The 26921-nt window shown below is 34.1% G+C and overlaps 1 protein-coding gene across 4 annotated transcripts in view; it reads left to right on the forward strand.

The window, feature by feature from the left end:
• The window catches only part of LOC150096338 (cell division cycle and apoptosis regulator protein 1-like), a 557664-nt gene that overhangs the window by 61691 nt on the left and 469052 nt on the right, over positions 1 to 26921 (forward strand). For all 4 annotated transcript variants that reach the window (XM_090408838.1, XM_090408841.1, XM_090408840.1 and 1 more), the window contains exons 3-4: positions 4273 to 4529; positions 14878 to 14910. In XM_090408838.1, the coding sequence (XP_090264964.1) occupies positions 4273 to 4529; positions 14878 to 14910 (290 nt within the window). The remainder of the gene's footprint in view (positions 1 to 4272; positions 4530 to 14877; positions 14911 to 26921) is intronic.

Consider the following 26921-nt stretch of genomic DNA (forward strand, 5'->3'; position numbering starts at 1 on the left):
GTATTGTGCCATTTCATCTTGTATACACCCAGATGATTTTCTTCTGTCACATAAGCACAGTCTCTCAATTCTTCTATCATCACTTGCTATTGTGCACCTTTTTCTGCCTTTACCAGTCTGGTTTTGTAGTGACTGAGTCTCCTTATACCTCTTCAAAAATTTAGAAATGCCACCTTTGGTTAAGTTTCCACCAGTTTTTCTTATAATTTTTTCATGACTGTGCCTTGTTCACTTAATAGTACTATTTTGCATTGCTTTCTGATGTAAAATAGTACTATTTTACATCAGACATTATCTCTGCACCATTTCTTTAATTTTATTACGTTTTACAAGCTCACTAAATGAAAGAACACAAAAAAACCAACTTGATAGCAATCACATAACACACTGACAAATGTCCTCCTCTCAGCTCCAATACATGACATCAATAACTGAATCCTACTGTGACCTTATTGGCTCATTGCCAAAACAAGATGACACCTGAGTAGCTCTCTAAACATTCATGCTCATTGGCTACATTCAAATGAAGGAAAGCTACTTCATATCAACCTAAGCAAGTTGTGCTTCTTTTTTCTGGTTATTTGGCTATAACTTTTCATAGAATACAGATAATTGAACAAACTTTGTTGCATTCTTGATTAAATTATGTTTCTATTGATATATAATTTTTTACACCAAAAAAAAAGTGGTATTATGAGCCATCAAACCTCAAAAATACACTTTTTCCAAAAGGTTTCCACAATTTTGGCCACTAGTGTATAACATCATCTGCAAAAAGCAAAGAGATTAACATATCCAATTTTGATATCAAGTTTAATACCACTTTTCTTCCTAATGTGATCCATATAGATAATGAATAACAGAGGGGATAAAGTACATCCTTGTCTGATACCAGATTTAACATTAAACCATCTTCCTGTACTTCCTTCAATTCTAAACTGCTGACTTACAACTCAAATAAAGACTAAGTATTGCTTGATATAATACCCATTGACACCATATAACAGTAGCGTTTTGAATAGCTTTTCTCTTGGCACCTTCTCATATGCCTTTTCCAGATCTTTGTTATATTCCCATGATTTCTCAACTATCTGTTGTAAAGTGAAGATCTGATTGACAGCCTCTATTTGGCCTGAATCCAGCTTGTTCTTCACCAAGCTTTTCTTCCCCAATCCTTCTCAGCCGTTTCTCAAGTATACTTGCATATATCTTACCAGGAGCACTCAGTAATGAAATATCTCTGTAATTCTCACATTGAGTTTTATTACCCTTTTTATATATGGGTACTATGAGAGATCTACTCCGATCATCAGGAATTCATCCCTCTGTCCAGGCTTTCTGAACTATGCATTGCAGCCTCTGTAAGACTTTTATATTCCATACTTGAGCATTTCTGGTCGAATATCATCTACTCCTACTGCCTTTCCACATTAAAGCTTTTGATGGCTTTTTCTACTTCAAGTATGGATATGTATTCCTGACTGCATGCCTGGCAGTGTTTTTTACTACTGTGCTGTCTTCATCACTGCTTGTTTCATTTAGCAGTTTTTCAAAGTAATTATTCCATATTTCAAGGATATTTTTTTCTCCAGTTTTCATGTCACCTTTACCATCTTTAATTTCTTTTACAGCACTCTTTCCTCCATTTCTGAGCTTCTTCAACAACCTCCAGAATATCTTGCCACCCTCTTGATATTTATTTTCTATGTTCTCTCCAAAGTCCTCCCATGACTTTTGTTTAGCTAGTTTTACAAAGTGTTTAGCTTTCTTACATTTGTCTCTGTATTCTCTAAGAGCATAAGCTGACTTACTTGCCACAAACTTTTGATATGTTTTCTTCTTTATCTTCACTGTCTCTTTAACTTGCTGTGTCCACCATGGAGTTCTGATTTTTCTATCCTTGCAGACAACCTCACCACATGCCTCTCTGGCTGAATCAATCAGTGTTTTCTGCAGAGCTTGCCACTAAATCTCCAATGTTTTTCTCAAACTCTTTCATTTTTTCTTGAATAATTGTGTATTTTAGTCTACATTTCACATCTGTGTATTATAGTCTACATTTCACAGCTGCTCAACTTTTATTCGCTTTAAAACTTTCTTACATGTTCTTTTTTTCAATATGAAATTCAATTCTAACTGCTGACTTATCCTACTCAGGACCAAATGATGATCACTTTCAATTTCAAATCCTCTGTATACTCTGGTGTCTTGCACCAGGGAGAAAACATCACTACCACAATAACATAGTGAATTTAAGAATAACATGAAGGTAAGATTTGGACATTAATTAGGTCAGAAGGCCTAGTCAGTTGTCCAAATTCTTGAAAGGTGATGTGAAGGTCTCCCAGTTATTTGGCATTGACCATTAAGTGATCACAAAAATATACATGTAAAACAGTCTTGCCATAAATACTTGACAACTTCTACACATTCCTGTGCTGCCCACAGCATTGTGTGAGCTTGGTTCTGTTAGTGGCGCTGGTCACAGTCAACATTCACATGTTTATCAGTAGAGAGAAAGAGAGAGTTGTCTAACTATACAGGTTAACATGCAGTGAGGAAATTGGGAACTGTGTAGCTGAAATAGCTCTTCACAAGGTTGGAATGCAGCCACTGTTATTTCCAATAAGCTAAAAACACTCAGGATCAACAGTATGTTTGTGTATTGGACTATTAACTGTTATAACTATACCGGAGACATATCTGTCTGCCAAAGAACAAATCGACAACCATGCATTAGGACGCAACAGGCTGTGAAGACATGCCTCTGCCATAATCCTCTGAGAACTCAGAAGGTGATGTCATGAGAGATGAACATTTTGCAGAGAACAATGTCACGTGTATTTACTAATGACCATTCTAATCATCGTTCTACTGGATATTTCCTAACACCACAATTGATGCAGTGTTATAAAATCCAAGGTATTTCTCTGGCAGTATATGAACAACAGACGTAGAGATATCCTTTTCACAGATGAGAAGATTTTCACCATTGAAGAATCTTTTAACTGCCAAAACGATTAGATATATGCTCCAGATGGTTGCACAGCACGTGCAATAGCACACAGGATTCGGAGAGGCTATCATCTCTCATGTTAGTGACATATCAGGGGTATTCAAGTTGCATTTCTGCAAGAAAGGGTGCAAATCCTCTGCCAAAGAAATTTTAGCATGTTAGCATGTATTAAGATACCATGCTGGAGCCTGTGGCACAGCCCCTGAACAGCATCTTGTTTCACAGTAAGCAGTGGACCTTCCAACAGGCCTCAGCCCCTGCACACAAGGTGAGGACTACACAATATTGGTCGGAGGCAAATGTTCCCGATCACATATCACCTTCAGATTGGCCATCTGGAAGTCCTGATCTGAATCAGCTGGACTTCAAATTATGGTCAGAGTTTGAGAGAGTAGCCTGCAAGAAACAACACCCCAGCATTGCCAGTCTGAATGTGGATTTTTAGCGAGCAGTGACAGTGTTTCCAATGAATGTTGTGCATGCCACCATTGATACATGATCTCACAGACTTTGGATGTGCATGAAAGCAAAAGGGAGACATTTCAAATAGTGTATAATATGCATATAGCATGTTATACATGTGGTGGTTTGTGGATGCTGAAAGCTGTAAATGATTTACTGATAGATTAAAGGTTTATGTGCTGTTCAAGTTGTAACAATATGTATGGCTAGACTTATTTATATGAGAGTTGTTTGAAAAAGTTTGGTAAAAAAAAATAAGTTAAACACATTTTTTGGAAAAAATCACCTTCATTTCTCAACATAGTCTCTGTCAAAGTGTACACATTTGGTCCAGCGAGTTTCTAATTTTTTCATCCCATCTAAAAAGTAGGATTTGTCAAATTGTGCAAAAATAGTCATTGACAGCCTTGATGACATCCTCGTTCGAAGAAACGTTTTTCCCACCTAGCCAAATTTTTAAGTTTCGGAACAAGAAGTCATCACATGGGACCAGGTCCGGAAAATACGGTGGGTGTGGAACCAATTCTCAGTTCCTGCAATATTGACATTGTGACTGCCAATGTGTGGGACTGTGCATTGTCTTGATGAAAGAGCACTTTTTTGTGTGCCAATCATGGCTTTTTTTCTTCAGTTCTTCTTTTAAACGGCCCAACAATGTTGCAAAAATTCTGTATTTTAAAAACATTTTGCTTTATTAATTTTAATTTATGAATTAATAATTCTTTTTTATAATTTGAATTAGCAAGAAATTGTGTTTACTCTTTTAACAAAATTATTTGTTTTACAAATTCTAGTTACAGCTGGAGCTAGTCTTGCCCAAACTGCTGCTCCTACTGCACCAACACTGGGTACATCAGTATTGGCTGCTCAAGCTACTGCACATCCTTTGCCTACTGGTACACCAACTTTAGCTGCTGGAGTACCTAGTACTCCTGGCCTATCTGCAGCTGCTGCCGTGGTTGCTGCTGCTCAAACACAGCAAGCTGCTCAACCTGCACCTCCAACAAGTGCCGCATATGGAACAAGTTTAGCAGCAATTGGATTGACTCAGGTGAATTTCTCTCTTAATTTTTTTTCATGAATATATTTAATGTTCCAACTTAACATTAAACCCAAATTTATTGGAATTTGTAATCTTAATATTATTATTATTGTACGGGCACCTCCATGGAGTCTGATGACTCATTGTGGGAGATCCAAACTATCTACACAATCCGTCATATCTCTCCTTGAATCCATTAACAGACAAAGCACTCACAACTGACTCTGCCAACCCATTCCACTCATTCGCAACTCTCCAAGCAAAAATCTAGTCCTCTCACCCTTACTATCCACATCTTTATTCAACTAGGGATGATCCCTTGTTCTGTTCCCTCGGACCAAGTGCTGAAACACTTCCCCTGCATCAATCCTATAAAATCCTTTAAACAATTTAAATGTTCCTATCATATCCCCTCTTTTTCTCCAGCAATCAACTTTTGCAATCCACACACTCTCAATCTCTTCACAGGGAACATTCCACAGGCCATTCACCATCTTGGTCACTCGCCTCTGAATCTTCACATCCCCAAGAAACCCAGGAGACCAGACTTGAGCACAGTAATCCAGATGTAGATGTATCAGGGCCTTATAAAGAGGAATAACAGCTTCCTTATCTCTACTTGTTAGTGTGTTCTTCAACAGCCAAGTAATCTTATGGGTCTATCTTAGCAACCTTAGCAATATGTCCTCTAAACTTTGACTGTCTACTACCACCCCTAATTCTCTAGCTTCCTCTATTTCGTGGAGTATCTGTTATCCCAAAATGCATAACTTTACATTTCTCCACATTGAACTGACAGCGTATTTAAATCATCTTTCAAGCTCTCCACATTGCCTTGATTAACTACTACTTTACATAATTTTGCATCATCAGCAAACAACTGAATATTTCCTTTTCAAATTATTTCTTATATCATTTATGTACAAATTAAACAGCACTAGTCCCAGCACTGAACCTTGTGGCATACTACTAGTCACCTGTTTTTGTCTCGATTCTGCCCCTCCGTATACAACTTTTTTTTTATGTCCAGCAGCCCCCCCCCCCCATCCACTTAACCAGTGTCATATCCATCCCCATTTTTTTCTAATTTGCATAATAGAATTCCGCTTGGTATTCTGTCAAATGCCTTTGCATAATTCAGCAGAATCACTGTATAGCCATTTCCTTTATCCAATTTTGCTGTTACTCTATTATAAAAAGATAATAAATTAATAAGGCATGACTGACCCTTCACAAAGCCATGTTGCCCCTAATCAAGTATCATATTTTTACTCACCCATTCTGTTCTCTTTTTGACCAGTACTTTTCCCACCACACCTGAGATACAGATTGGTCTATAATTTGCTACTGCAACCTCCCTTATGCATTATTTGGCCCTCTTTCCACTCCCTTGGAACTCTACCAGAGCTGAGACTTAAAGTTTTGTCAGAGGCTCTTTAATTAATATCTTCAGCATTCAGAGTTCATGTTACACATTTACTTTATTTATATTTTTCTTTTTGATTACAGAGTATTATAAAGCCACAACACTGTTTTATGCTCTTAAAACAAAGCTAATTGTGAATTTTTAATTATAAAGACTTTTATAATTAACTGGCCCTCATTTCTTGATTACCAGTTAATCTGTCTGTGTTTGCTTATATTGATAACAGAAGGAATATTTTTCTAGACATTTTGACTAAGTTTGTTGTTTTCCCAGCTGGAAATTATTTTGCATTCTTTCTCTCTCTCTATCTCTCTATCTCACTCACTTTTGCCACCTGTAGACAAACTGACTTTCCAAACATTTCATTTCAACACATTATAGACAAAATACACAGAAATCCATCTTCAGTTATTTGCTCATTACTTGTAACTATTTAATGTGTAAGACTAAAGTCAATTAAAGATCAAAGCTAGTTAACTAGGAGGAGATATCCACATAGACTTGATAGAATGTGGTGAACTCACTGGGGCTTCTGACCTAATGTCTATGTTATATTTGAAGCTTAGTTGCTACAACTATGTTATTCCTCACTTATATCCAACCATATATTAAAATTAGTCATGGAGTATGATATAACAATATATTTATATATAATTTTATTTTAGTTGGTTAGAATGTTTCAGATTCATATATGTGATGATGCATTGACTTCAAGGATCAACAATTTCTGTATTCTAAAGAATGAATAATTTCTAACTTCTTAATACATACAAAGAATAATTAAATGCCCATTCTAAGAATTACATAATATATGCTCAATAATATTCTTTCTTTCACTCTCTGATTCACAATTAAATACAATTCTGAGACCATTAAATACTATACATAACAAACTGAACATAGCATTCAGCTAAAAGTTCTGTAGTTTTACCCATATGAGAACTTTCTTTTCAGCATTTATTTTATTGATTTTTAATAATTCATTCACTCTGCTTTATCTTTCAAATTCCTTAGAATACTTATTGGTCAATATACTTGAATAATGTCTTCTAGTTTCTTTAATGCATCTTTCTTTCATTTTTGCTGAAGTAGGCATGAAGAATAATCACCCAAACAATAGTAACACATTTAATTGAGCAGTTCAAATGCATTTCCAATGAAAAGAACTTTATTGCAAATTTCATATTACTTGTTGGAACATATATCACTTGCCTCTCATATATGAAGGCTTGATACATTATACTGCATACATAATTTAACTTGATACATAATTTAATAACCTTCAGTTATTAAATTCACAGTTCCTCCTCAGAGAGTAGTTAAAGATGCATATGAAAACTTTTTTGAGATTAGAGAATGTAATTTGGTAGTTTGAGACCTTTGCAGCTCTCCTTCCCTGCTTGCCTACTCTCTGCTGGCTGGTGTTCCCAGTGACAGCTATTCTAAAAAACAACAACTAATGTGCATGCCCATTACTGAGATTCAAAGCTAAACTCAAGTGACAAAATGGCTGCTGTTACTACATTGCTCACACATTATATAGTAATAGTGTGACATATGAACATTACTATAAAACAAGCATACAGTATTATACACAGAGCATTTCTATGTTATTCCCTAAGGATTACAACATACAGTAAGTGAGTTAACTATTTATAACTGCTGCTTAACCACATATGGCTCCAATAGTACTAAGCATATACAACTGCATTAATAAATGCAAACACACATTTTGTTAAGACTTATAATAACAAAAACGTATTTCTCATTAATGAAAATTTCATCAGTATACATAATATTGTAAAAAAACCAAACACAATAAGTACATTTATGTGAGATTTTTACAGTGGCTTAGTATTTCTTTGAAATTTTTATTTTTTTCAGAATAAAAAACTTGAATCAAAACACATACATGTTATCTCCTTTTAATATTAACAAAAATCACATTTCTTCCAAATTTGATTACTAGGCCACAAATTATATTGTTTTTGCTTATTTTCACTGGATTTATCAACTAATTTGTGAGTTATCATTTTATTGAGAAGCATATGATAAATCCAGATCTGTATCACAAATATGAACAAAATTATTCATATCACTTTTATAACCTAGTGGTTTATTTAACTGTACTGTGTGAATTTATCATTTGCTAGCTTGAAGTTTTCACTAACAGTTTCAGAAGACTGTCAACTTGATCAGAGGTATCAAAATTAGAAGATGATGCAGGTTCTTTTATACCATTTGAATCTCCATATACACATTTATGATACTCTGACATTAACTTATCTAAAGTATAATTCTATTCATGACTTGAATTGTTATTGTGTTGCTTACTTGAGTTATCTAGTTTTTCTTCAGAGATCTTAGGTTTAGACTCAAGTGCATAACTATATCATATTTTACAATTATTATTATGGCCTTGCTATATTGAACTTTCTGAAGAATTAAGATTGATATCTTGTTTTATTGTTAGATTTTACTTTCTTATTATTTAGGTTAATATTCTATTTAGATCATCTCCTAAGCATATTAAACTATCATTCCTCAATAGGTATAATCTTAACCTTTCAGAATGTACATTTAATATTTTAGCTGGATTATTTATAATCTTGTATGAAAACAAACTTGCCTACAGATATTTTGCCTCAAAGTAATGCAAAGTCAGTTTATAATTCAAATGAACAAACTGATATTGTTACAGTGCTTGATGTCAGTGATGATAAACCTTTAACAGTATTACAAGGCTTGATTGAAAATATTCATTGTGAAATTTTATTAGATACAGGAGCACATATCTCTCTTATTTCTTGGAAACTTTGACTCTAATAACCTTATTTTAGAAATTTTGAACTTAGACTTCTAATCCTAAAATATAGGTTATTCTTAGTCTTGATTTCCTTAGGAGATATTAGTTTTCCTGTAATTTCTTGGATGGTACTATTTCTCTTTTGTGGACTGGAATATAGTCTTAATAAAAATTTTGTTCACAAGGTGCAGAGATTTAGATGTATGCTCTGAAGTTTCTAATGCTAAACAAGATCAAATGCTTAAAAGTTGAAGCAGTAAACATGGATGAGAAAGAAAATTTGGAAAGAATAAAAAGATGACTAGTAGAAAATGCAATAAAATTAGCAACAACCAATGAAAAGATGCTAAGATATTTTTTGTGTCTGCTTTCAAATTATTTTTTAATGTTTTCACTGAAGATATAGTGCATCTTGTATTAATGCAGCTGAGCATTCTGTGCAACTGACTAATCAGACACTGATCGTCAAACAGCATGAAACTGGAGTGAAATATATAGTGTTTTTCGATAGTTGTTAGAAGAGTATGAAAATGAAAGAATTTTAGAAAAGTCCAACTCAAAATGGAATAGTCCTTTATTCAGATAAGAAAACCTAATGAAAGTCTGATATTTGTTTTGTATCAGAGAGAAATCAGTAAAGACACAAAAACCTATTGATTTTCCTTTATGTAAAATTAGAATTATTAATTGGTTTAGATGTTGTGAGGTTTTTCACTTGGTTATACTATAAATTAAAGATGCCAAGAAATTACATTCTTGGTTTCATCCTTGAGCATGAAGTAACTTCACTACTGGGCTATTTGTATATATAGGCTAATGACTTCACATCACTTGCCTTAATATCCCATAAGGCAATGCACATATCCTTATGGACATATATAAGGCTGTGTATTATGGGAAGGGTCACCTATCCAGACTGGTTTCAACCTTTATTGAGGTCTCATCAGTGGGAGCCAGACCCAGAAGTGATACCTGCATTACTTCAACTTTGCATACAAAGTTTAAGTAATGCAGAAGTCATATTTCCATATACAAGTAGCCAAAAGGTGTCACACCTTATTACTAAAATACTCTGGATTTTAGTAATAAGGTGTTGAAAGTTTTTTCAACACCTTATTACTAGATGTTGAAAGGTTTTTTTCTTGTAATGAAGTTACTTCACGTGTAAACTTTGTTTGCTTATACTTGGATAAAGGATGAAACCATGAATATAATTTTTTGGCATCTCTAATTTATAATTGGTTTCAAAGGAGCAGGATACTTCACTAAACTAGATCTGAGCTCTGGCTATTTCCAGATACCTTTTAAAGAAGAGGGATGGAAAATTCTTGCCACAAGATGGCAGAAGTACGAATTATTCCATCTTCCTCAAGGAGCTAGAAACTCAGCCATGTCTTTTCAGTCATTAATGAATTCTATTTTATCCTATATTAAGTAAGGGAGTTATTTGTTTTCAAGATGATTTGCATATATACTTAAAGGACCAAACATCTCATAGAAATATCTTATTGAAAGTTCTTTCTTCATCTTGATAGATGAAGTTAATTTATTCATTGAAGTTTTCAAGTATCACTTCTTTTTAAAGGAGATTGAAGATTTAGGTTATAAATTAGTAAGGCAGGAATAATTCCTATTCAAGCTATTATTATACGTGCTATATCATCTACTAAGATAATTGAACTGAAATCTGTTATAATTCAAGCTCAGAAAGAAGATTCCATTTTGAATGATGTATATGAAAAAGTTAAAAGAGGTGAATCTATTCCTAAGGAATTTTCTTTCCTTCAACTAAATAGAGCATTCCTTCAAATGCTCTATTTAGTTGAGGATGGTTTGCTTCTTTCAAGTCAAAGGGATGAGGGTAATATAAAAATTCCAGTTATAATGAAACCATGGATTCTCAATACTTTTCATGATTCTGATCTAGCTGGTCATCAAGATATTATTAAGATATTATGATATTATGTAAACTATTCATCAAGATATTATGTAAGCTATTAAATATAGCTTACATAATAAAGAATATAAATGGAATATATAAAAATATAAATATAGAATACAACATCATAAACAATCCAGCTAAAATATTAAATGTATTTTCTGATAGTTTAAGATTATACCTATTGAGGGATGATAGTTTAATATGCTTAGAAGATGATCTAAATAGAATATTAAACTAAATAATAAGAATATAAAATTTAACAATAAAACAAGATCTCACTCTTAATTCTTTAGAAAGTTCAATACAGCAAAGTCATAATAATAATTGTAAAATATGATCTAGTTATACACCTAAGCATAAACTTAAGCTGTCTTAAGTGAAACTATTATACAAATAGGAAACATGACAATAATTCAAATCATGAAAATAATTGTAGTTTAAATAATGGGTTGATTGATTGGTGCATGGTTTAATTGTTCAAGGACAGGAAAGGTCATACCGCACATAGCAAAGGTTACAGCAGTATACAAGATATTAAGTAGTTGAGTTAATGTCAGAATATCATAATTGTGTATATGAATATTCAAAATATATTAAAAAAACAGCATCATCTTCTAACTTAAATTGCTAATGAAGATATTAAGCCTTTTGAAATTCTTAGTGCAGAATCAACAATAACAATCTGATGAGGGGAAAGCATCCATTATGACTGTTGATCAGTGAGAGAGGAAACTGATGACCAAATCACAAATCGCAAATCGCTGAAGGCAGTTAGTAAGAAGTCCTCTGTCCAAAATTAGATCAAATGCCTTGAAATCAAATGATCACATGATCTTCTTCACATCTTTCCATGGCTCATGTCTAAATGTTTCCAAGATTAGCTAGGAGCTCTGCTATTGAGAATTGTGGATCCTTTACTAGTGATCACTAATTAATTGGTGGTCCTCCACTTAGTAGTTGACTGTTGATTACCTTCTCCAGTTTGTGAGATGATTGAAATGAGAGCAATGTGACCATAATTTAATGTTGACTTTTATCTTCCTCTTTAAAATGAGAATGTAAGCATGTTTTTATGCTGTTGGATAGATGCCACAAGCGTATTTCCATCACAAAAGGCCTTACAGGATGGATGTTAATTCTCTTGAGTGCACCATCTGACCCAGAAATGTTAGTATTCAGACTAATGTAGATTTTTCTGATGCCTTTCTGACAAAAGATCAAAATCGTACAGTAGGCTATTAATGGAATAGTGGGAAGTGATTCTTCTTGGTTGTCTATAAAAGAGTAGGAGGAGAAGATTTATGTTGAAGTCAATCTTATCTTTGGATTGTTTCCATGTACTATCTGGTTATGAAAGAGGCAGAAGCATAGAAAGGCTGAAGTTGAGCCTAATAGTCTTAGCAAGGGATCTGAAGACTTGACGGCCATTTGAGTAGAAGACACAAGTTTTCTGCATTTGTTCCTTTCAAAGTTTGATTTTGATTTATTAATGTTTTTGTTTTACAGATGTTTCTGGCTATAATATATGCTGGTGCAAACCTGGGCTTACTGTGCAAGATATTTTATATGCTTGAGAATTTTATCTTGTATTGCTTTAGCACACTTGTTTGGAGAACCAAGGTTTTGGTTATGGGTGTGCAGTTTTGGAGAGTTGGGAATATAGATCCTCATTTGGGAACATAGATCTGAGTCTTCAAAGGGGGGTCAAAATTCGAGTCATCAGAATTCAAGGAGAACTGGCCTACCAGTCCGGAACACGGGGGCGTTGGGTGCTGTAGGCATCAGGCGGGCATAGCCCCCCCTTTGTAAGAAATATTTTATATATTATTTAATATTTCGATTATATTTAGCTTTCTGAAAATTTTTATTCCATATAAAATTATTAATATTCTTTCTTACTACAAGCTCTGTAGATGTATTAATTGTTACAGAACTGAGATAGGGAATATTTAGGGATAATAGTTATCCTTAATAGTTATTCAGAATGTGATGTTTTATTGAATACACATGTATTTTGAAAATGACTCCACTTTTCCTGCATATGAAAGACGTTGTATGCTGCTATGATTTACAGAGCTAGTTTAAGATCATAGGTTCACTTTTGAGTAATCACATTAAAGAAAATAATAAAATTATGTAAATCCTATCATCATTATGTAAATCAGCATATGCTAAATTGCCAACTGCAGGTGCAATACTAGTCTTTACCTTTTCCTCCAATACTAGTATTTTATCCCTTGATGAGTCTTTGGACTGCCTGGAGGTGTCACATAATAATAATAATAACACTAAGAAATTTAAAATTTTATATTTAGTCTACTTTACTGGGGAAAAAAAAAAAAAAAAAAAAAATATATATATATATATATATAGATAGATAGATAGATGCATGCTCCCAAAGTGAAATAAGTAATTAATTACTTCTCTTGTGAAATATTCAAAAATAAACCATAATCAGAATTATCATGTCATTAACAACCAACTAGATAGTGTATCCTCTCCTGCCAATCAGCGAATTGTTTTTAGGTAAGAGATGAATTTTGTCATCTGATGTGAGACCACAGCCTGAAGTGGTTTTGAGTGGTTTCTATGTTTGGTCATGGAATTTGAGCAGGATTTCCGAGCCAGGTTAAAATGAATAAAAATTACAACGAAACTGAAATTAGGAAACTTACTGATCAATAAATATATTACTTTCGTTGTATAAGAATAAAAATATTATGAAAATCTAATTAAAATCTAAACAAATAATACATAAATACATAAAAAAAAACTATATTTTGTGAAATTTATCTTGCGCTGCATTTACTTTATATATTGGTATCAATGCAATATCATTTCAATTTTCTAGCGAATAATATTTTCAGTGAATTTTTCTGCGATGAATTTTCCCGTGGTGAATTATCTGTGAACCATTCTCACTCCTGAGAGAATGCCAAAAATGGTCCCCTGATGAAAATCCACTTATCCACTTAAAAAAAATAATGGAACATGCATTAAACAGCATGTTTTTCATTCTCTGTAGTGCCAAATCCCCCCCCCCCCCCCCACACACAATATGCAGGAAGATAAAACAATTAATATACCTACTTCCCTAGAGGGAGTCCAATATGATGATATCTTGGATATTTTTTCCTGATGAAGAAGAAATGGACAATCTGCTTTTTTGCCTGTAGGCACATACTTGAAGTCCAGTAGCAGTCTAGCATTATGAAATATAGCCATAATTTTTAAGAACAGGACAGGATAATATGGGAGATGGACCTGCCCATGGAGAAATCACCATCCTTTGTCATCCTCCTCTAGAAAGGAATTTCTAGAAATTCCTTTCTAAAAACTCCAACTTAATACAGATGTAGAAGTAATTGCCATCTGACTTTCATTTCAATCTCTAAAAATAGGATGCTGCATCTACTTACCTTCTACTACAGATATCTCTCGGGATGACATGTTGACTAAGGGATCACTGTTATTCACGGCTGTCCTTATTCCTGGTTTAAAATCTTGTGTAGCAGTTTTTTTGAGAGCTTGAAGAGGAGCTAGCCCATGTGGAATTGGAAGGATTTTCCTTATGTGAAACTTTTTTTTTTGTTAGTTTGGCACAAGAATATATGCAGCTGACAGGCAGTAGTATGCAGATAAGATAAACTTTTCTTTCATAGTATAAATTTGTTTTATATGAAGCCAAGATATTTGATTGGACATGTGACATTTCCCATAATGTTGTGCATTATGGGGAAAGTCACTACCCAAACTGGTTTCGACTTTTATTTAGGTCTCACCAGTGGGAGGCCATTTACCTTAATTAAGGTGAGATGAGATTTAGTGTAAGAATTCTTTTAATATGAACCATTTGCAGTTTTCTTCTGTAAAATAATGCAGTGATTTGGCAATTTTTAGCAACTCTCAAGCAATCAAAACCTCAGATAACTGGTCCTTGAACAGGCAGCATCCCATGTAACTTCTGGAACATTTCTAATTAGCATATTCAGTTAATAGAACCAGCAAATTGACATCTTAATGTGACTATAATTCAAAAATCACCGCAATTGTATTATAATAATTGATATTTTACTCCTAATAATTGTATTATTGAATATAGAAATAAAAAAAAATTATTAATGAATTTTGAACAAAAACTTTTTTATATTACAAATTACAAATGACTATTTTTGTATTTTAGAGTGCTTTGCAGCCAGCAGCTGTATTACCACAGGTGCGTAATTTTATATATATATATATCTACACATGCATGCATGCATGCACACGTATAGACATTGAATGTGATTTGAGATATATGAGGTGAGTTCCAAAAGTTTCCGGCCTAACATACAAAATTCATGCCAATTTTAAAACACTGTGCGTGACAGATAGCACCATCTATGGGAAGGTTAGCGTACCAGTTTCAATTCTCTATCTGCATCATTCAGTTGGAGCCCTGACTAACACGTAGCATGCTAAGTGGCTAATGTTAAAAATTGAGTATCGCACTGTGATAAAGTTTGTCACCAAAGAAAGGCTTTCTCCAAGTGCTATCAGACAGCGATTGGATGGCGTTCATGGGGAAGCTTCTCCTTCATATTCCACCATAAAGGAATGGGCTAAACAGTTAGACTTAGGAAGAAAGCATCAAAGATGATCCTCACGATAGTCAGCCTGTGGAAGTGATGACTGTAGAAAATGTCTCTCTCTTGTTGAGGAGGAACTGCTAAATGACAGAACAGTTGAAGCTCAAAGAAATGTCAGCAAGATTGGGGCTTTCTATAACAATCGTCTTTTGCATCATTCATGAGAAGCTTCACATGATGAAGGTCAGTGCAAGGTGGATGCCCCAACTTCTCTCTTCAGTTCAGAAGGAGCATCATGTTACCTGTTCCCACAAGTTTTTAGAGTTTGCCAAGGAAATCAGAGAGAAGTGCTGGAATCCGTTGTCACCAGAGAAGAAACCAGTCCTTTATTATGATCCAAAAGGGAATCCATGGTGTGGCGCAAACCAGGTGAGGTACCGCTGAGAAAAACCAAGGTCACTCAGTCCACCAAGAAGATCATAGCAACAATCGTTTGGGATTGCTAGGGAATTTTCTTCATGGATTTCAAGGAAAGGAATACTACCATGAATGCAGAATATTATGCTTCACTCCTGCACAGCTGTCCAATGCTATAAAGGAGAAGAGACAAGGAATGCTGAGTCATGTTGTTTGCCTGCTTTATGACATGATCCGGTCGATATGGCTATTGTTGCGAAGACTGCAGTGAAGGACTGTTTCTTCTAGGAAATTGAACACCTAAATTGAAGAAAATTTGTAGATGACAGTGAAGTGAAAGATGCAGTTTAGACTATTTTTTCAAGGGGCATAGAAATGCTAATTCAAAGATGTGAAAAGCGTGTTGAAGTAAAGGGAAATTATGTTGAAAATGACACATTTGTTTTCTTTCTACCAACCTCTAAAAGTTAGTCAAGATGGAAACTTATGGAACCACCTTCGTGTGTGTGTATTTATATATATATATATATATATGATTGTTTTGATAAATAACATGTTTCTATAAAGAAAGCATTTTATTATGAAAAATAAGTCATAATGCAACATTGAATGCAGCTGAAGGGGGAGGGGGGGATGGCAAGATCTCATTTTATGTAACATGTTTGACTCATGCAGGCTGAAAATAATTGATGTATTAGTGATTATACTAATACATCAATTAAAAAGTTGATTGATTTTTTTTTTTTGTTGCTTCCTTCCAGTAAAATTTAAACTAATAACATTCTTCTGTTGACTAAACATTTGCAACACTTAAAAAAAATCACATCATCATCAGATACCAATTTGCTTTTACTATACTATCCACATATGGAGAATTGTAGCATTGTCAGATGTTTGTGTGCAGATGTACAATTTTGTGTTGAACTTCAGAAATCCCAATTGAATGTTTCAAAAATGAAATAATTGTCTGAGAGATAGGATCTCAAGTGATCATTCTATTTTCACCATTCTTTGTACATTAGTACAGTATCTTTAGAACACCAGTTAAAATTGGTGTAAATATAACTAGACCCTAAAAAAGACCCTCATTGTTGCTAATTGAGAGTCTTTAGTCAGTACAAAAATGTATATTTTTGTACTGACTAGTGGTAAGTATTCACTATAAAGTTAAATTTTGTCATGTATTGTATTTTCTATATCATCACCAGATTACTGATATGTATCCTCAGGGAGTTTACAGTATATTATGACAGTACTATACATGAAAGTTTACATCATTACTAACTTCCTGTTGACAATTTTCCTCAAGCTGATTCCATAATATTTTCAGATCTTACATTTAGGTCTTCTAAGCCACTTATTGTATCAATTCACAGAGATCTTGGACTTCCTCTTGGTCATTTTTAATGGCATTTTGACGAAATAACACTTACTTTGCTAACATTTCTTCTTCCACCTGAGATTGGTTCTGCTCAAACATTCCTGAATGTGAATGATGTCTTCCTTCCTAATATCTTTGTTTTTAAAAGGACTCTGCTACTGATGATATTTGTTCAACCCCCCCCCCCCCCCTGCAATTTTTTTCACAACTTTCATATCTGTGGTCTCCATCCAGTCTTCAATCAAGTATTTGTTTCTAACTGAGCTCTCAGATCCATAAGATAAAACTGGTTTATTCACCATCTTCTACGAGGATGGTCTGAAAAGTTCTCGGCCTTGACCATAGATAGCAACACTATCAGCAAGATCTTTTCTATTCTAAGTTGGTACATCTGTCATAAGCATCCATTTCAAATTGCAAGTCATTCTATCAAGTAAGGAAAAACCAGCCTTTCTGGTCACGCACTCCAAACATACCACAGAATTGATTGGAAAAATACCAAGTCCTTACACTGCACCAAAAGCTGGTTTGAGAGAAAATTTAAAGAGTCATGTGAAATGCTCAAGCACAACCCAAATCTCAACAAAAATGATGGCCTAACCATTTCAAGAATGTTGAGGACCCATCTACAACCTGTATAACAACCTAAACTAGCCATAGAAAAATCCCACTACAAGAAGACAACATGGTGAAGTGTTTGTAACATTCAACAGCAACTGAAAGAAATCATATAACAATCAGAACTGTACAAATCCAGAAGAATATTAATACATGAGGACTTTAGCAGTTTATTGTAGTTGTATTTATTTATTTATTTATTTTTATTAATTTTTTTTTTAATCACTAGTGGTCAGGCTAGGGAAAAGGATTAATTAACTATGTAGATTTAGTTTACCGGTATACAGAGCTAGAGCATGTAGCTTGGTTCCTTATACACTTGTATCCTTCCAATGATGACCTCAATACAGGGGTCGAAACGTAAAGTTTTATTTTATTAGTAATTAATAAAATAATCTGTTCAACACGTGTCTTTTTGTGTCCCTAAATTTATAAATATGAATGCTGATCACCGTGTAACCTGATCACCGTGTAAACCCTTGATAGTTCTTTCTTGAAAGAAAGAACTATCAAGTAGTTTGTTTTATACAGCTGTCTGAAGCAAAAGTGTTATCTGTATCCCTTGAAATGGATAAAATTGAGTATTGTGTGGTTATAAAATTCTTTGTAAAAGAAGGTTTAATGGCAAAAGAAATTCATTCGAAGTTTTCATAAAAGTTTGAGCACTCTTCTCCTTCGTTTTTGACAATTAAGAAATGGGCTGCCAAGTTTAAACATGGCCGTACCAGCCTTGAAGTTGATCCATGCGAAGAATGTCCAAAAAGTGTAATAACACCAGAAATCATTGATCAAGTGCACGATATGGTGTTGGATGACTGGCGAGTCAAAGTGCGTGAAATTGCTGAGACTATAGGCATTTCAAAAGAATGTGTAGGATATATTTTGCATGAAGAATTGCAAATGAAAAAGCTTTGCGCAAGATTGGTGCCACGCTTGCTCACAGCATGAAACGCATGAAAATCTCTGAACAGTGCTTGGAGCGTTTTAACAAGAATAAAACTGATTTTGTGCATAGATTTATTACTATGGATGAGACTTGGATTCACCATTACACACCAGAATCCAAACAGCAGTCAAAACAGTGGACAGAAGCCAGTTGTTCAGCGCCGAAGAAGACAAAATCGGTTCCATCAGCAGGAAAGGTCATGGCATCGGCGTTTTGGGATGCCAAAGGCATTTTGTTTATTAATTATCTTGAAAAGGGTAAAACAATAACTGGGGAATATTATTCCGATATTTTAACCAGACTAGACTAAAAAATTTGTGAGAAAAGACCCAGTTTGCAGAAGAAAAAAATCATCTTTTATCAGGACAATGCACCTGCCCACAAAGATGTTTTGGCAATGGGAAAATTAAGGGATCTGCACTATGAATTGTTGGAACATCCACACTGTTCCCCAGAATTGGCTTCCTCTGACTTCTATCTCTTCCCAAAACTAAAACTCTTCCTCGCTGGTCAGCATTTTTTTTTCAAATCAAGAGGTGATTGCAGTTGTAGAGGAGTATTTTGCAGATCTTACTGAGAACCACTACATGAACAGGATAATGGTGCTGGAGCATTGCTGGAATAAATGTATTAGTCTTAAGGGAGATTATGTTGAGAATAAAAAAAAAATTTGAAATTATAAATTCGTTTTTTCATTGTTAGGCCGAGAACTTTTCAGACCACCCTCATATATACAGCTGGTTTAATGTTTTGACTTATTTCTGTCATATTTCATATAACTTTATTCTGTTGATTTTCTACCATATGGGAAGGTTAGTGTACCTTCCCATACCAGCTCTACTAATTTCGTTTTCTATTTCCATATTTAATTTGCCATCTTCACTAAAAATTGTGAAGATGGCAAATTAAACACAGGCAGTCCCCAGGTTATGAACCAGATACATTCCTGAGAACGTCTCAGATTTGTATGTAACTCGGATCTCTGATGAACAGTGCATATGCAATAATAATGATACTCCTGTACTGTAATAATAAGTCACAGAAACTGTTGTACTCTTTCTTTTAATCAAACAAGCAGAATATAAAAACAAACTTATACAAAATGTTTAGGTAGGAAATAGGAGACATTTCAAACAAGAATATTAAAGATTGCATCAAGGGGCATTTCTGTGGCAAGAAGGGAGGCTAACATTAATCTTAATCGGAAGATAATGATGATGGAAAAGGTGCTAGAGAGGATGGACCTAGTGCTGGAGAATCAGGATTTGAATCTGTTTCTGGAGGAGGGGATCTTAGCACTGAAGTCGGTTTCTTGAAAAAGGTATCTAGGGTTATTTGCACAACCTTTTTTTTTTTTCATCATAAATGGCCTTGTAGCAGCAGCTGAAGTTCTCACAAATTGCACAGTAAATCTTTATAAAACTGCTGAATGTTAGGATCTTACTCCTCAAGCTTAGCAAATTTTGCTTCAGTGAGACGGAAGGCTTCAGCTAATTCTTTTGTTGTAAGCTTTCTTGGCTCTGGATCTTCTGATTCTTTGTGTTCTTGTGTTTCTATCAGCTGCTTCTCTATCTCCATAAGTTCTTCATTGGTTAATTCTTGTGAATGGTACTCTGGTAAGTGAATGACATCATTTGCATTGATGTCCAATTGCAGTGTATTGCTACTATCTTCCACAGCTTTTCTGGTTCGGCGAAGTCTCCTGTGAAGCCATGAAAATCATCACAGAATTGAGGGCACAGTTTGTTACACACTCTTTTAATTATTGATAGCTTCACTTCCTCCCAAGAATCAGCAATGTTTTTGATGGTGTCATGGATGGTATAATTCTTTCAGAACTCTCTCAAGGTCATCACATCATCTTCCATAGCCCTGAATGCTTGCTGGAATGTATGCTGTAAGTAATAAGCCTTAAATACAGAAATAACTCCCTAGTCCATTGACTGTAGTAATGATGTAGTGTTTGGTGGTAAAAATACGACCTTTACATTAGGCTGAAGGTCATCTAAAGATGTTGGATGTCCAGGAACATTGTCTAGCACAAGCAGAATTTTAAAGGGAATTTTCTTTTACAATAACATTTCATAGCAGGAATAAAACAGTTCTCAAACATTGCAAGTGTGACCAAGCCCTTAAATTGACTCCCAAATAACAGTAAGAGCTGCTTTAATAATACGACGAAGTGCAGGTTTGTTTATATATGTGAAAGAAACTAGTTCCTGAATTATTAATTAAATTATTTAATTATTAATTATCCTTATGGGGAGCCCGTTCGTAAGTATGGAATGCCATAAGTCGGGTCGTCCGTAATCCGCCTGTAGCTGCAATAAATAGCCGAAATGTTTTACTTGTTCTGTAGGATCTCCCATTCAGGATGCAGTCAATGTTTTCTGTGTTGCTGCCTGTTTTCACAATTTTTGTCTTTTTATTGACGATTTTCATTTCAGATTTATTACAGTAGGTTATTCAATTTAGTTTAGGGAAGGTCTGCAAGATGAATTACTTGTACTGGATTTTTTAAACATATAATATTATTTGCATAAAGTAAAGAGCTAAGGTTAACATCTCCAATTTTTATATCAGGTTTACTGCCACTTTCTTTCATAATGTGATCCATAGAGATAATGAATAGCAGTGGAGATTATGTGCACTCGTGTACCACACCGGATTTAACATCAGACCATCTTCCTGTACCTCTTCAGTTCTATTTGCTGACTTACAACTCAAACTAGTTCTCTGATGTATTGATTGATATAACATCCTATTTGCACCATATAATTGTAGTATTTTGAACATTTTTTTCCTCTTGGTACTTTGTCATGTGCTTCTTCCAGATCGATAAGACTTGCATACAGATCCTTGTTATATTACCATGATTTCTAAACTGTCTTAAAGTGAAAATCTGATCCTGACAATCTCTGTTTTTGGGTAGAACTTAGCTTGTTCTTCATGTTTACCTTCCATGATTTTTTCTTAGCTTTTTCTGAAGTGTGCATAAATCTTACTTAAAACACTCAATAGGGAAATTCTTCTGTAAGATATCTACTATTTAGTGATATCCGATTATCTTCCATTAATTTTTTTAGCTCAGCCATATTTGATAAAATAATTAAATAAAAAGGAAAGGATAACTTTTATTATTATTATTATTATAATTATTATTTATCATGTAGTTAAACATTTCCAAAAATGTATAGTGGAAAAATGCATTATTTCTTGTAAGAATTAGAAATGTTAATATAAGAAAGCTTTGTTACTTACAGCCCACTGAAAATTATTTGTTTGTGATATTTTTATTTGTAAAAAGGACTCACCTCTGGTGTAGTTTTTTTATTTCTGTGACATGTACTTGAGAGAAGAAATTATTGAACTTTCTGATGGCTTTTTCACGGCATTGAAGAACTGCTGACTTATAAACAAGTGCCTTTCACCTTGCCGCCATGTTGATTAACGTGTCAGACCGTGGTGTTCTTACATGAACATCGTACTTCTGAAGAGGAAGTTGAATGAGTGCAAGAGAGAAAAAAAAAATAGAACAGCTGTCACATTCATTAGAACAGAAAAAGAGACTACATTCTAGTGAGGGGAGTTGGATGTTCTAAGGGAGAAAATAGTTTTAAAGAATTTCTTAAGCCAAAAAGGTTGATAAGAGTGTTATGAGAGAAACAATTAGTTATCCTAAAATTAACAGATGAATTTCCTTTATATGAAGTAAAGTTGTGACAGATAAAAGTGATTATATAGTGACTATGCAGAAAGAGTATTCCAGATAAGTGCTGTAAACCGTAAGAGCAAAACATTTTGTATTTAATTAAGGATCATGATGAAGCTTCCACAAGGAAACTGGGAACTTTAAAATTATCTTCATATTCTAAAAAAGGAACTGATACTGCTAAGAAGATATGAAAGAAATACATTTTTTTAAAGAAAGATTGTACAAAAATTTATATTTTTGTTTTAGAGGGAAAAACAGGTATGAGTAAAGAAATTTATATTTTATGGCCATTATTGGGAGCTGAAGAAACTGTGTTATGAGTTTAAAGTTTGTGTATTCTGAAAAAAATCCTGTGATTTTGAAGAGAAGAAATCTCATGTAATGTCTATGTTCTTTAACTGTGTTAAATGTGTGGGCTGTTATATCCTCTTTAGGATATAAATTTATTTGTAATGCAAAATTGTATATTGGCTTGCAAAACATAAACATTTTACACACACCATTTAAGATGATACAAAAATCAACACTAATATTATTTGTAAATAAATATATTCATCATCATCATCATCATCATCAAATTCCTGCCATGTACCCACAAGGGGTGTACAGGATATGATAGTACTACCTGAAAAAATTATATCATTACCAACTTCCTATCTACAATTTTCCTCCAAATCAGTCTGTTATTTGTCAAGACTCCAACATTATCAGATCTTATATTTCTATCGTCTAAGGCACTTTGTACCGTATCAATCCACCTATATCTTGGTCTTCCTCTGGGTTGTTTTGCTGCCAACCTGGCAGAGAACACTTGTTTTGCTAATCTTTCCTCGCCCATTCTGTTTAGGTGACCATACCACCTGAGATTAGCTCTGCTAACGCATTCCTGGATGCAGACAATGTCAAGTTCTTTCCTAATATCCTCGTTTTTAATATGATATTGCCATTGATGCCATCTGTTCACACCTATAATCTTTCTCAGGACTCTCATATCTGCAGTCTCTAGTCTTTGGTCAAGTGTTTTACTTCTGGCCCAGCTCTCATATCCATAAGTTAAAACTGGTTTGAACACTGTCTTATATACAGCTAATTTAGTGTTCCAACTAATTTCTCTCTTATTCCATATGAATTTATTCAATTGCCTTCCCACCATACCAGCTTTGCTGATTCTGTTGTCTATTTCTATATTTAATTTACCATCTTCAGTAAAAATCATGCCTAAGTAGCTGAAATGTTTTACTTGTTCCACAGGTTCTCCATTCACAAAACAGTTGACATTTTCAATGATTCTGCCTATTTTCATTGTCTTTGTCTTTTTATTGCTGACCTTCATACCATATCTATTACAACAGCTATTCAATTTAGTCAGAGAATCTTGCAGACTTGTAGCGGATTTATTTAGAAGTATAACATCATCCGCATAAAGCAAAGAGCTGACATTAACATCTCCAATTTTGATATCATGTTTAATACCACTTTCCTTCATAATGTGATCCATATAGATAATGAATAACAGAGGGGATAATGTACATCATTGTCTCACACCAGATTTAACATTAAACCATCTTCCTGTACTTCCTTCAATTCTAACTGCTGACTTACAACTCAAATAAAGACTGAGTATTGCTTGATATAATGCCCCATTGACACCATATAACTGCAGCATATTGAATAGCTTCTCTCTTGGCACCTTGTCATATGCCTTTTCCAAATCGACAAAACTTAAATACAGATCTTTGTTATATTCCCATGCTTTCTCGACTATTTGTCGTAAAGTGAAGATCTGATCCTGACAGCCTCTATTTGGCCTGAATCCAGCTTGTTCTTCACCAATCTTTTCTTCCACAATTCTTCTCAACCGTTTCTCAAGTATACTTGCATAGATCTTGCCAGGGACACTCGGGGGAAATACCTCTGTAATTCTCACATTCAGTTTTATTTCCCTTTTTATATATGGGTACTATGAGAGCTCTACTCCAATCATCGGGAATTCATCCCTCTGTCCAGGCTTTCTGAACTATGTAGTGCAGCCACTGTAAGACTCTTATACCACCATGCTTCAGCATTTCTGGTCGAATATCATCTACTCCAGCTGCCTTTCCACATTTCAAGCCTTTGATGGCTTTTTCTACTTCAAGTATGGATATGTATTCCTGCTTGCATGCCTGATCAGTGTTTTTTACCACTGTGCTGTCATCACTGCTTGTTTCATTTAGCAGTTTTTCAAAGTAATTACTCCATACTTCAAGGATATCTTTTATTCCAGTTTTCATGTCACCTTTATCATCTCTAACTCCTTTTACAGCACTCTTTCCTCCATTCCTAAGCTTCTTCAACAACCTCCAGTATATTTTGCCACCTTCTTGATATTTATTTTCTATGTTCTTGCCAAAGTCCTCCCGTGACTTTTGTTTAGCTAGTTTTACACAGTGTTTAGCATTCTTGCATTTGTCTCTATATTCTCTAAGAGCACAAGCTGACTTATTTGACAGGACCTTTTGATATGCTTTCTTCTTTTCCTTCACTGCCTCTTTAACTTCCTGTGTCCACCATGGAGTTCTGATTTTTCTATCCTTGCAGACCACATGTCTCTCTGGCTGAATCAATCAGTGTTTTTTTGAAGGCTTGCCACTGAATCTCCAAGATTTGGTTCCTGTTCTCAAACTCTTTCATTTTTTCTTCAATAATCTTTGTGTATTTTAATGTACAGTTCACATCTGAGAGCTGCTCAACTTTTATTCGCTTTAAAACTTTCTTACATGTTATCCTTTTCAATATGAAATTCAATTTTATCCTGCTCAAGACTAAATAGTGATCACTTCCAATTTCAAATCCTCTGTACACTCTGGTGTCCTACACCAGGGAGAAAACATCACTATCAACAATAATATAGTCAGTGAGACTTTTCTTATTCCTAGTCTCTTCTCTCCATGTGAATTTGTGCACATTTTTATGTTGGATCATGGTGTTAGTAATAACCAGTCCATGTCCTGAGGAGAAATCCAACAGATATTTGCCATTATTATTAGCTTTGCTCTTTTCTCCAAATTTTCCCAAAATATTTTTGTATATCTCACAATCATTTCCTACTCTGCTATTTAGATCCCCAACAAGGACCAACTTTTCATTTTTCATTGTGTCAGTTGCTTTTTCTAAAGTAGGAAAAAATTCCTCCACTGCTACCTTAGTAGAACCTTCATAGGCACAAATAAGTCTCATTGTCTAGTTCCCCATTCTCATATTTGCCCACATTACTCTACTTGAGACTGACTGCCATTCAAGAAGATTAGCCTTGTATTTTGTGTTGAATACTATGGCTACCCCTGCTTTTCCTTGATTGTCATTGCCTGAATAAATATATTATTTTTGAATGTTCTTTGTCTTGCGCCCAATCTCTTAATGTATCATAATAACAATATTCCAGGTACAAATCTGTGGTATTATTAACCAACTATTTCTCTTTGAAATAGTTGGTTCTTAAAAAGAAAGTAGAAATGCACTATAAAATATCTCTATCATTCTTACATTCAGTTTTATTTCTCTTTTTTTTTTTTTGTTTCTCCAGATGGGCACTATAAGCTTTTACTCAATCATCTAGAATTTGATACTATTACCAGAAACCATCTGAGTTATGCAGTGAAGCCTATAACACTTTTATACCTCTATATTTGAGCACTTCTGGCCGAATGTTATCTATTCTAGATGCCTTGCCACATCTCAGATTTGTGATGGCTTTTACTGCCTTAAGTCGATATGTACTTTTAGATACATTTTTCTTGGATGTTTTCTATCACTACATTGTCACTACTTGTTTCATTTAGCAATCATTCAAAGTAATTACTCTTGATATCTAGAATATCTTAATCTTCAGCATTAATATTATATTTATCATCTCTTATTCCTTTTATAGTACTTTTTACTCCAGTTCTATCCTTTTTGCATTAGCCTCCATAATATTTTGCCACCTTCCTGATGTTTATTTTCTTTTTTCTTACCAACATCTTTCTGTGACTTTATTTAGCTAATTTTACCAATTGCCTTGCTTTGTATAGTTTTTTCTATATTCTCTCAGAAATAACTAATGAGGGTATTAAAGATCCATCTTTTTACAGCCAAATAAAATAAAACTTTGAAAATTGTACCAGAGAGTTTATGAGAATATGGCATGTGCCATGGACTACTTAAAGACAAAAAATCTGCTTCAGAGCCTGTATATTTGCATTTTATTAGTGCACTGATTATTTGCCAGTTTTTCTTCAGTTTCCCAAACCAATTTCAGATATAGATAAGTACATGACTTGATCCCTAAGCACTTTCATTGAAATCTCAACTAAGAATAGGAATATTGATGGTTTCAAAAAATTGCAGAAATGGATAACTTACATGATTGATTACATGATATTTAATCAATGGAAAATTTTCATCTTGATATCAAAGTATCTTTATTATAACTGAATAATTGCACATAATAAAATACAAGTAACAGAAGAATTTTAAAAAGCACTACAACAGCTCTAGTAAAATAAAATTCAATAAATAAGTTAGTAAAATTCTTAAACACACACACATGTTTATATGTATC

The sequence above is a fragment of the Typopeltis vanoorti genome, chromosome 19, assembly GCF_054136105.1.
Source record: "Typopeltis vanoorti isolate ZY-2024b chromosome 19, IOZ_Tvanoo_1.0, whole genome shotgun sequence".
NCBI lineage: Eukaryota > Metazoa > Arthropoda > Arachnida > Uropygi > Thelyphonidae > Typopeltis > Typopeltis vanoorti.